This window comes from Eriocheir sinensis, chromosome 63 (genome assembly GCF_024679095.1).
Source record: "Eriocheir sinensis breed Jianghai 21 chromosome 63, ASM2467909v1, whole genome shotgun sequence".
NCBI classification, from domain to species: Eukaryota; Metazoa; Arthropoda; class Malacostraca; order Decapoda; family Varunidae; genus Eriocheir; species Eriocheir sinensis.
Genome location: NC_066571.1, coordinates 7,746,758 through 7,758,473, shown reverse-complemented (window position 1 = coordinate 7,758,473; position 11,716 = coordinate 7,746,758). Strand labels below are relative to the sequence as shown.

The 11,716-nt window shown below is 49.7% G+C and overlaps 1 protein-coding gene across 5 annotated transcripts in view; it reads left to right on the top strand.

The window, feature by feature from the left end:
* The window catches only part of LOC126986951 (membrane-associated guanylate kinase, WW and PDZ domain-containing protein 1-like), a 71,841-nt gene that overhangs the window by 46,569 nt on the left and 13,556 nt on the right, over nucleotides 1-11,716 (top strand). For 4 of the 5 annotated variants that reach the window (XM_050843493.1, XM_050843492.1, XM_050843490.1 and 1 more), the window contains 5 exons: nucleotides 2,674-2,907; nucleotides 4,815-9,467; nucleotides 9,716-10,055; nucleotides 10,305-10,519; nucleotides 10,926-11,099. In XM_050843493.1, the coding sequence (XP_050699450.1) occupies nucleotides 2,674-2,907; nucleotides 4,815-9,467; nucleotides 9,716-10,055; nucleotides 10,305-10,519; nucleotides 10,926-11,099 (5,616 nt within the window). The remainder of the gene's footprint in view (nucleotides 1-2,673; nucleotides 2,908-4,814; nucleotides 9,468-9,715; nucleotides 10,056-10,304; nucleotides 10,520-10,925; nucleotides 11,100-11,716) is intronic. The other variant, XM_050843495.1, reaches the window with a different exon arrangement.

Sequence of the window (11,716 nt, the reverse complement as noted above, 5' to 3'; positions counted from 1 at the left end):
GTGTGTGTGTGTGTGTGTGTGTGTGTGTGTGTGGGGGAATGTCTAAGGTGAACACACACACACACACACACACACACACACTCGTTTTAACATCCACCACTTCAAAAACAAATAAAAACAAACGCCGAAGAAAACGATAATTAACCCGTGCTTCGCTGCGTCTGAGTTCCCTGTGCCTCGAGGAGCTCAAAACCTTCGAACTCGGTGCCTAAACTCTTAAAAACAACAAAAAAACGCTTCATTTGTTTAGTCTAAGCGAGGTGGCGGCGGGGAACGGACGTGGCTGTGTTTACGACGCTTGCAGGCTCGGCGGGGTGGGGCAGGGCAGGGCAGGGCAGAGGCTAATCCAGGTTAATCATCTTCACGTAACTTCCTGCGCATCCGACTCTTCTTGCGGGGCTCTCACAGACTCACGATGCAGGGCGACGCGGCAAGGGGACTGTGGAAGCATGGTGGGTGCTCCGGTGTTTTGCCCGGCTAGGTTGACGAGGGAAGGGAGGAAGGAGCGAGACGGGGCGACGTGAAGAAGTGGGTGGATGGAGGATGGGGTGAAGATGGCGTAGAGGAGGGAGGAAGGGATCGTGAAGGGAGTGAAGATAAGGTGAGAGATGGGAAAAGGAAGGGGAGTAGGCTTCATGGAGGGATGGAAGATGAGGTGGGAGATGGCGTAGAGGAGAAGGGAGGGAGGAAGCGATCGTGAAGGGAGTGAGGACGAAAAAAGAAGGGAGGAAGGCGTAGAAAAGAGGTAGATGGATGGAAGATAGGGTGAGAGATAGCGTGTACGAGAATAGAGGAAGGAAGGAAGGGAGGGAAGAAGTTGAGGGAAGCTGTTGAGATTGAAGTAGTGTGAAGAGGAAGGGAGAGAAGACGAATATAAGAAAAGTGAAGGAAGGATTTTAAAGTAATGAAATGTAGATTGAAGGAACGCAAATCATCCAACACAGGAAGCGGCAAGAGAGAGAGAGAGAGAGAGAGAGAGAGAGAGAGAGAGAGAGAGAGAGATCAGGCAAGAGGATGGTAAGTGGCAGAAAGAAGGAATATATTGAGATGAAAGGAAAGGTGTTGAGGATTGTTAGGCTGAGATAGAAGTGCGCTGTTGAGGAGAGGAGAGAGAAAAAAAAAAACGAAATGGAGGAGGAGGAGGAGGAGGAGGTCATACTCTGTACCCAACAAATAGAACAAACACACAACAAAAACAATCACCTCCACGCCTCTCTCCCTCCCTCTTTTCCTCCCTCCCCCCCTCCTTTCCTCCCTCTCTCCCTCTCTCCTTCCTTTCCTACCTGTGAAGCAAAAACTGTGGGCTGACACGGGCGGACTGTGTTGGGGACGCCCGAGAGAGAGAGAGAGAGAGAGAGAGAGAGAGAGAGAGAGAGAGAGAGAAACACATCAGTAACCCCATTTTTCCCATCCATAACCCCATTCTTTTTCCATCAATAACCCCTTTTTTTTTCAGCAATAAGAGGAAGAACTTGAACAACCTCACTTTTCTCATCAATAACGCCCTTTTTTCCCATCAATAACTCCCTTTTTTCCCTTTTTCCCCATCAATAACCCCCTTCTTTTCCTTTTTCCCCATCAATAACCCCCTTCTTTTCCTTTTTCCCCATCAATAACCCCCTTCTTTTCCTTTTTCCCCATCAATAACCCCCTTCTTTTCCTTTTTCCCCATCAATAACCCCCTTCTTTTCCTTTTCCCCATCAATAACCCCCTTCTTTTCCTTTTTCCCCATCAATAACCCCCTTCTTTTCCTTTTTCCCCATCAATAACCCCCTTCTTTCCCTTTTTCCCCATCAATAACCCCCTTTTTTCCCTTTTCTCCATCAATAACCCCCCTTCTTTCCCTTTTCTCCATCAATAACCCCCTTTTTTCCCCTTTTCTCATCAATAACCCCCTTCTTTTCCTTTTCCCATCAATAACCCCCTTCTTTCCCTTTTTCCCCATCAATAACCACCTTTTTTCCCTTTCCTCCATCAATAACCCCCTTCTTTTCCTTTTTCTCCATCAATAACCCCCTTCTTTTCCTTTTTCCCCATCAATAACCCCTTTCTTTTCCTTTTTCCCATCGATAACCTCCCTTTTTCCCTTTTTCTATCAATAACCCCCTTCTTTTCCTTTTTCACCATCAATAACCATTTCCTCCCCCTTTTCCAATCAATAACCCCATTTTCTCCCCTTTTTTCATCAATAACACCCTTTCTTTCCTTTTTCCCCGTCAATAACCCCCTTTTTCCCCAACAGCAACCTCCTTTTTTCCCCCTTTTCTTGTCAATAACCCATTTTTTTCCCTTTTCCAATCAATAACACCTTTTTTCCCCATCAATAAGAAAGAGAAAAAGAAAACATCAATAACCCCCATTTCTCCTCTCTTCGCAGGCTATTTCCCCATCAACAACCCCCTTTCTTTCCCTTTTTCTCCATCAATAACCACTGTTCTCCCTCTTCGCAGGCTATTTCCGGCCCCCCATCAACCCCCCCTCTTTTCCCTTTTCTCCATCAATAACCACTGTTCTCCCTCTTCGCAGGCTATTTCCCCATCAACAACCCCCTTTCTTTCCCTTTTTCTCCATCAATAACCACTGTTCTCCCTCTTCGCAGGCTATTTCCCCATCAACAACCCCCTATCTTTCCCTTTTTCTCCATCAATAACCACTGTTCTCCCTCTTCGCAGGCTCCTTGACGCGGGACCTTCGGCAGTACCTGAACACGCGGTTTCAGAAGGGCAGCGTCGACCATGAGCTGCAGAACACGATCAGGGACAACGTGTACCTCCGCACCGTTCCCGTGACCACCCGCTCCCCGCGTCAGGGCGAGGTGAACGGCGTCGACTACACCTTCCTCTCCAGGGACGAGTTCAGAGCCCTCCAGCGATCCGGGAACCTCTTGGAGTCCGGCGTCTTTGAGGGTGAGTTTCGGTGTCCGGTTATTTATTATTATTTTTTTTATTTACAACAAAGGAGACAGCTCAAGGGCACAAAAAAGGAAACTATAATAATAAAAAAAGCCCGCTACTTGTTTGTGTATGTGTGTTTGTGTGTGTGTTTGTTGATCTTTGTTCCTCGCCTCACCTGCCTCCTATGCGGGTTTTTGTTTGTTTGTTTGTGTTTGTTTTTCTTTCTTTGTTTTGATATTAATGATGAGTTGTTACTGTTTGTTTTTCTTGGTCTTTTTTTTCTGTTAGGTTATTTCAGGTCATTTTTTTTAAGGGTACATATTTTTTGTTTCTGTGATCTCGCTCTTTTTCTTCTCTATCCTCTTTTTTTTCTCTTTTCTCCCCTCTTCTCTTTTCTTTTTTCTTTTCTCTCTCTCTCTCTCTCTCTCTCTCTCTCTCTCTCTCTCTCTCTCTCTCTCTCTCTCTCTCTCTCTCTCTCTCTCTCTCTCTCTCTCTCTCTCTCTCAAGATTTACGATAACTTTTTTCTGTCACATTGTCTTCTGCTGTCACAAGTTTATTTTTTTATTTTTTTACTTTAAACTTTCTCTTCATTTACACCTGAAAACATATATGACTCATGAAATCCTCTTAACCTATTTTCTTTCTTGCTATCTAGATTTTTTTTTTTTCTCATCCTTGAAGAGTTGTATCACACTCTCAGGGAATCCAAGTGTCTATATAAGCTTCCTCTCACGCCTCTTCCTGCGCGAGGGTCGTTACCTCAGGCCTTTAAAACCAACTTCCCTTCATAAACCTTCAGTATTTTCCGCACTAGAGCTTTATTTTTTTCCTCCCTTCACGGACTAACCACTCGCTCAGCCGAACACTGTCGCAGCCACAGCATGTCGGCGCCGCACAGCACGACACTCACGCCTCTGCTCTCTCTCTGATCATTCCTTTTGTTCTCCAATGCACCGTGCACTCACTCACTCGCCCACTCACTCCACACACCAATGGCCCATGAAATGTTGATTGTTTGACGGCCCTTTTACCTTGTTTCTTACCTCTGTTTCCCTTTCAGTGCCTTTCCTTGCATGTTTTGTATTGTGAGCATGTTCTGACGCGAGTGTGCAAGAGCAGGAGCGTGTGAGGGGTGAAAGGGGGAGCAGCGAGCGTCGCCGGCTGGAATGCGGCTGTTGGGTTCTAGCTTCGCGCCTCCCTGGTGACGGCTCACTTTCACTGTTGTCTGAACTCGATTGTGGGTCTAATAAGTAGGGGACTAATTGAAGTAGTGACACAAGTAATAGTAATAATAATAATGTAATAGTTATAATAGTAATACGTGATGTTGTGTGGTTTTATCATATAACCAACAACGCCGCTCATACAGCAAGACGTGCCAAGCGTAATCCGCGCGATAAGGGCGTCACCAAACGTTCATGGACGCGAGACAGACGCTGGCACAGCTGAGCCACCGGGAAATGGAGTGAGCCGCTGAGATAAGATAGGCGATAACATTGGTTAGGTGATAGCGGCCGGGGAAGGGAGTGAGTGAGTGAGCAGTGGCGTCAGCGCCGGGATGGGAGGATGGCCGCGCCCCGCAGACCCTCCTACAGGGACCTGCTGCACAAGTACCGCCTGGACCTGGACCTCGCGGAGCCCAGGGGACGTGGAGGTAGGGAGCCGCAGGGTGTGGGTGGGAGGCGCTGGGTATGGGAGGCGGAGCTGTGCACGCCACTGGGAGGGGCGGCGTCATTAGTGTGTGTGTGTGTGTGTGTGTGTGTGTGTGTCAGGTGCATGGTATGTGTTGTGGTGGTGTCCTGTGCATGTGACGCAGCGCCCTGGACTGGGACTGTGTTCTACCCCAAGTCCAAGGAGGGCAGGTCTGGCTTGGTGGTCACACACAGCATGTGGTGGAGGGTCAACTTTGTGATTGCAGATTATGAGTACGGGACACCCGTGCCCTCGCCTGTCTCCTCTGCCTTGCCCCAGCGACACACCATCGAGAGGGTGACTCGGCGCAGACTGCCGCGCCGTTTGGCGCCATCTCCTTCTAATGCATCTTCAACTAGTATGACCTCGGAGGTGCACACGAGCTCTCCGGTAGAGTCCCGCCGCCGCCTGCCGCCTCTCTACGGTCCCTGGCTCAGGAAGGTGACCCGGGGCAGGTCGTGGCTCCCCAGCGATGACGCTCCCCCTAGCGAGCCTCAGAGCGAGCCAGCCATAGACTGCGACACCCCCACGGAGAGCGAGACCAACCTAGCGCGCTCCTTCTCCCTGCCCACCAAGCAGCAGCAGCAACACTCCGCAAAAATCGCTTCAGATAAACTCAAGACACTGCCCAGCCGCCTCCTCAAGGTCGCCCAGAAACCCGCGTCCAAGGAGCTAAACCGCACCTACAGTGCCAGCGAGATCAAGGAATACTTCATTCGCCATGGCAGCCACCGCCACGGCCCGTCGCTCCACGACCTGCAGGGCCAGGCGGAGCGCGCGTCCGCCTCCAAGGTGGGCGCCGCCGCCGCCGCCGTCTCCAGACGGCAGTCAGGTACCTTTGAGAGAACATCTTCTCAACGCAGTAGTAAAGGCTCCCTCAGGAAGGCCAAGAGCATGTCTTCCTTTGCTGTAGACGCCCAGTACAAGCCCCATAGCAGTCGTGTAGCCCACACCCTGCTGAACCAGCCCCGCCCCCGCCCCCCCCGCCTCAGCCTGTCTAACGTGGCGGTGGAGGACGAGGAGTCAGACTTGGGGTCTCTCTTTGACAGTAGTAGTGACGAGGATAGTGACACTGTAGTGGGTAGTGACTGCCAGTCCGTGTTTTCTGACGATGGGGGGGACAGTGACACCTCAGGGGACACACTCACCGGGGTTCTCATCCCCAGCGTGCACCGGGGGGACCCATCAAGAACCTCCCAGACAAACCCACTGTACAGAAACTCACTCTCCTCGGTGGAGGGACTCTTGGTGGGACACAACAGGAATTCTTTCATACTTGACAACCTTTCCTTGTTTTCCAATGAGGAGTCGGTAGACCCTGTAGACCCTGCTAGCCCTGAGTATTTCATTGTGGATCAGAAAGCTTCTCTGTCCCCGCCCCCGCCTGACGCATCTACCTCAGCACCAAGGGTTGGGGCGAAGAGCCCAGAGGGGAAGGCACGCCCGCCCAGGAGTCCACGCCCTTCTGTTCCTCCTCCTCCTCCTCCTCCTGTCATGCCAAGAACTCTACACCAAAGAACTTCTGTGCCTTCAATAGAGAGTTTGAGAGGATCAGGCAACTTGCGCTCTAACTCTGTTGACAACCTCTTTCTGTTTTCCAATAAAGAGTCTGTTGACCAAGGCTGCAGCGGCCCCTCGGAGGCAACATCCAGCAACAGTGTGCTGCCCTCCACAGCAGCTACGCCTATTCCTATAAGTGGCGCCACAAAACTCAGTGCAGCTGGGAAAACTGTCCCTTCCTCTGGTTTGCCTCCCTTGCTGACTGAAAGTGATGATTTTCAGGCTGAAAGTGATGGTGAGAGTAGTGACTCTTCCCTCACCCTTACACCCCCAGCCTCCCCTCCCCTCATCCCCACCCCCTCAGCCTCCCCTTCCCTCATCCCCAACCCCCCAGCCTCCCCTCCCCTCACCATCATACCAGAGGAAGGGGAGGTGTGGGAGCTGGAGTCTCGCACTGACAGTGAGTTCTCCAGCGTCCACCTGGATGACCTGGCACTGGACTCGGGTGGTGTGAGGTCTTGGGAGGGTAGTGAGAGAGGGTTCTCGCCTGATGTGTGTGAGGAGACTCATGCTACCTCTCAACCCAGCCCTCAGCCCATCCCACAACCCATCCTTCAGCCCATCCCACAACCCATCCTTCAGCCCATCCCACAACCCATCCTTCAGCCCATCCCACAACCCATCCTTCAGCCCATCCCACAACCCATCCCTCAGCCTGGTGGTTCCTCAGACACTCAAGCACATCCTCATCAATCAGGATTTTCTCTTGTTGTTGAGGATTCATCGACTGTTAAGATTGTTCCCAAGGAGAAGCCGAAAGTCCCTCCAAGAAGTTCATCACTTGTAAATCTGCTACAGTCTCAGCAGCCTCAGCATAGCCAGTATTATGTTCCACCTCCACCTGTGAGGCAGCTGATCACCCGCACCATCCCTCCGGAGCGTGGTGTGGAGAGAGCGCCTCAGCCACAGCATACTAGAGAGAGTGAGAACAAGAAAGACATGATTTTGGCTTTTTCAAATATCAAGGAAACAGAATCCAACAAGGCCATCCGTGATACTACCAGCGGACCGGACGCAAGTGTGGCAGATGGAGGAAAGCAAAGTAAATCCACAGGAAACATTGAGTTGGGTCTCCGTGAAAATAGTAGTTCTGAGTCAGACTCGGATAGTGACTCAACGTTAGACGGCAGAAAACACAGCCAGTCCCTAACAAACACAGAGCTGGTCCGTCATGAAAGCAGTAGTTCTGAGGTGTGTTCCGATGGCGAGACAACACTAAACCAAAGGAATGGTCCATGGGCGTCAAAGGAAGGCCCTGACATTGATGGTACAGGCAACTCACTTGAGAGAAAGCATAGTAGTGTAAGTCTAGAAGTGGACACAGTACAGAAACACGAGGAAGACATTAAATTGGGTGATACAGGTTGTGAAGTCAAAAATGATGTCATGAACCAAACCTGGCCAGAATGTGGATTGGCCAGTATTCGGAGCTCCATCAGCAGCGACATTTTAAACGAGGCTTTTCTGGAGTTGTCCGAGTGTGATGGCGGCGCGAATCTCCCAACAGACTCCTCACTTGAAGAGGCCTTTCAGAAAATTGTACTTGGTGATGCTAATGACTCACTGAATGCCATGGAAGCAGAAGATCCAGGTGGAATATCAAAGCAAGAACCTGCTGTTGGACTTCAGACAAATGGCTTCCTAAATCTGTCCCCTACAATTAGAGTCGAAAATTCAGAGGAACAAGTAAAAGACTCGGAGGAGAGACAGACCACGACTCGAGGTATTTGGGATGAGGAAAAAGGTCATGCAGATATCCACTTGAGTGCAGAAAGTTCTTGTGATGTTGTAGATAATAGAGTATCTGATAAAACATCACAATTTGGCAAGGATAAAACATCTAATGAAACCATTGGCCAGGCTCAGATACTTCACAAACTTAATGAAAGCAATGATGTGAAGAACCAAATGTCAACAGAACTTATTAAACCAGGAGAAAGAGAACAAACAGCACCAAATGTATTAATGCAAAATTCACCTGAGTCAAGTGAGCCGCAAGTTCTGACCAACAAGACAAGCAATGTGAACATCAACACCGAAGAGCGAGAGAAAATCCAGAATGCTGCACAGACAAACAGAGGAGGCGAAAACTATCCATATTTTTTGATCCGGACTTTTAAGACAGAGGATGCAGTGGAGGACTTTGTCAAGGAAACTTCTGTTAAGAATTTGATACAGAACTTTGAAAAACCTCAAGAGCACAGTTCTCAGGCAAGCAAACCAAGGATTCCACCCAAAACAGAGGCTCTGAATAGTCAGCCAACACCTCAGACCAAAGTACAACACTCCACCTTCCCACTAACATCCAGAGAGGCATTCAGGGCGGTCGTTAACTCTCGGGAGCCAAGGGCCAAAGAAGTGACACTCGACATCCAAAATTCACCACCGGCTAGCCAAGGAATAACTAAAACATTCGCAAAGTCGGTAAGCTCCAGTGATTCTTCTGATACAAGCGAAGACGAGGCTTGCTTACGAAGTTGTACTGTTCTGGTTCAAGCTCCGAATGATGACGAGAGAATAACTGTGACAAAAGGAGCAGCCCAGCCCGAGGAGGTTGACCTGCGTTTGGAGATGAAAAGCATTGAGCCGTCTCAGGATGCAAGGAGTTACTCGTCACTCCCATACTTACCTCGTGTTCATTCAGAGTCAAGTGATGGGTTTGGCACTGTTCAGGACTCACAGGAAGAAACAGATGTAGCTGATGTTAGAGACAAAGATGAGGAGGAAGAACAAATAGAAGAGGAAGAGAAAAATGAACGAAAGGAAGCAGATGAGAAGGAACAACGAAAAGAAGATGATAAGCAAGAAGAGATAAAGAGGCAGGAGGAAGAACAAATGGAAAATGTGAGTGAGGAAGATGAGGAGATCAAAGAGCATGTCAGCACACTGCAGCCCTGTGCCCCGCCAGGGAGGACGCTCTTCATCAGCCGGAGCAGCCCCACGAGGTTCAGTGTCAGAAAAGACTCGGTGGGTTTGGAAGAACAGGAGCAGACCTTTCCTAGGGAGATGCCAACCAAGGCACCGCGGCTGTCTAAGATAAAGAGTGAAAGCTCCATAGATGACGACAACAGCGACACAACCTCCAGGGGCAGCGGCAGCCTGAACAGAAGTCGCCTGCGCATGCCTCTTGTGGACCTGAATCAGAGCACAGTTAGTGAATCCATCTTTATAGAGAGACTGATGAGAGGCAGAGACTCGTGGTCCCAGAGTAGTGTGACGGGGAGCTTAGCCTCCCAGGACAGCTCAGATCAGGAGAACTTCAGGCCACTCCCCACTGGGTGGAGGCACTGCCCCCCGCCGGGCGTTGGGTGCGGAGAAGGTATTTGCATGCTCGCTGCTTCTTACTTACTTATAGTGCCATAGTTGCTTTTTGCATGTCACTCACTGCCTGTCAAGAAACCATTTGCATGCTTATCTCTATTAATCCCTTGCACCTTTAAAGCATGTTGTAACCTCAACAGATCTCTTCTTCCACTTACTCAACTTAGAATGAACAAAAACATATCTAGCCAAGTACAGAGATGAATGAACACTTGATGAGACATTAATTGTTGTTGTGTCTGGCAGGCAACCACTACGGGACCCCCAAGCCCCCCTCCCTCCCCCCCGACCACCTGGCCCGCAGCTCCTCCGGCGGGGCCGTGCTGCCCGGCGCCCACCCCAGCTCTGAGGGCAAGCGGCGGCGCAACCGCTCCAATGTAGAAGCCATGGCCGCCAACACCAGCAGCAGCGAGGGCCCCCCTGAGGCCCCCAGCCACCCCCACCCCTCCCCGGGCACCCACTACAACCCCATGGGAGATGAGTCAGGGATGCAGGGTCCAGACCCCGCCACAGCAGGAGAGCTCGGCCCCCTCCCTTACAACTGGGAGAAGGCCTACACGGAGAACGGGGAGCCGTACTACATTGAGTAAGTGGTCAAGATCTTTGCTCAACATGATGCATTATGTTAAGTTGTTTGATTCTTGGCTTCATGAAAAAGGCAGATCTTTTATATGACAGTTTTATGAACTTACCAAGAAATTTTGTTATATTTACAATTCATACTTCTTGCACTGTGCTGTATTGTTGTTCCAATATATTGGTCATTTTGTAACTGCACTTGAATACTTCAACAACAAATAAAGGGAAAATATGACAACCAACTTTCTTCTTCCAGCCACATGGCCGGCACCTCCTCGTGGCTAGACCCCAGACTGGCTCGGGTGCAGAAGCGCAGCGCCGAGGAGTGTGGGGAGGACGAGTTGCCCTTCGGCTGGGAGAGGATTGACGACCCACAGTACGGCATTTACTACATCGACCACGTCAACCGCAAGACACAGTACGAGAACCCTGTCATGATGGCCAAGAAGCAGTCCATCAGCCCTGCTCAAGGTAAGCAGGGAACGCCCGGCCCTGCTCTCACGTGGCCGGCTGGGAGGAGCTGATAGATTTTTATTTTTTCTTGCTGTGAAGTTGGTTTATCTTGACACTTTTCTTGCTGTGTTTCAGTAATAATTTACCACCACTGAAATAACAAGATGAATAAGGTTTAACGGTACACTTGAGATTACTCAGTAAAGTGTCACAAGCTTTGGGTTGAAGGGGGGGGATGTACATGGACCACAGAAGTTTGCCTTTATGTTATAGCTGCAGTTGTTGCTATATTTGTTTTTTTGTTTGTTTTTGCATGATTTTTGTCTTTTTACTTTTGACCCCTGAGCTGCTTTCTTTACTCAAAAAAAAAGGTCAGTTATTATGGACGTTGGGACCAAGCAGTAAAATTTTCCTCCTATCACAGGCGGTGGAAACAGCCCAAGCGACGGTGGCAGCAACACCTTCCCCCGACAGAAGAAGTCTGCTGTGGACGGCGTGGGTGGAGGCAGCGGAGGCAGTGCTGGCGGAGGAGGAGGCCCGCCAGGCACCACAGAGGGCCCACCGCAGCCCCCGGGTGGAGGACACAAGCGCGCAAACAGTGAGTCCTTGGTGGCCTTCACACGCTGGGTCCTGCCGTTGGTGTGACAGGAATCATCTGTGTCCAGTGCCTCTGATGTAGTTTTGCACTCACTCGTGTTTATCAGAGTTGCTTCACTGTAAGGAGAGGATTAGTTTGTGGCTACTTGCCTTTACTATTGATGAGTGCTCTTCTGGTGGTGCAGGCATGGCCCCTCTGAGCCATCGTGTTCCAAGCTGTGTGATTTGTTGACGTTCATTCAAAATTATGATGGCGCATCTTCCTCCTGTCTGTCTGGCTCCCTGGATGTGCTGATAGGGACTGTCCATAGTGTCTGGGTCTTCTCATTTGTAGTTATTGCTGAGGTTCAGTGTTATTGCTAACTCCCTAATTTTCCTGGCCTAAGAGGGGACATGACTTGCATGCCACTTGTAGTTTGCATCCATTAATGTCTCTGTTATAACAGTCCAGAGACAATTACTGCTCTCCTATTATCAGTTATGTTATCAGTTATATGTGAGGTAGATGAAAATTTGTCCTTGCTATTGTTTTTAGGGAATAATTTTTCATATATGTGCAAGCAAGATGCTGTCATTAAGTTTTCTGATTTGGCTCAGCTGAGTTGCTTGCGTGTATTG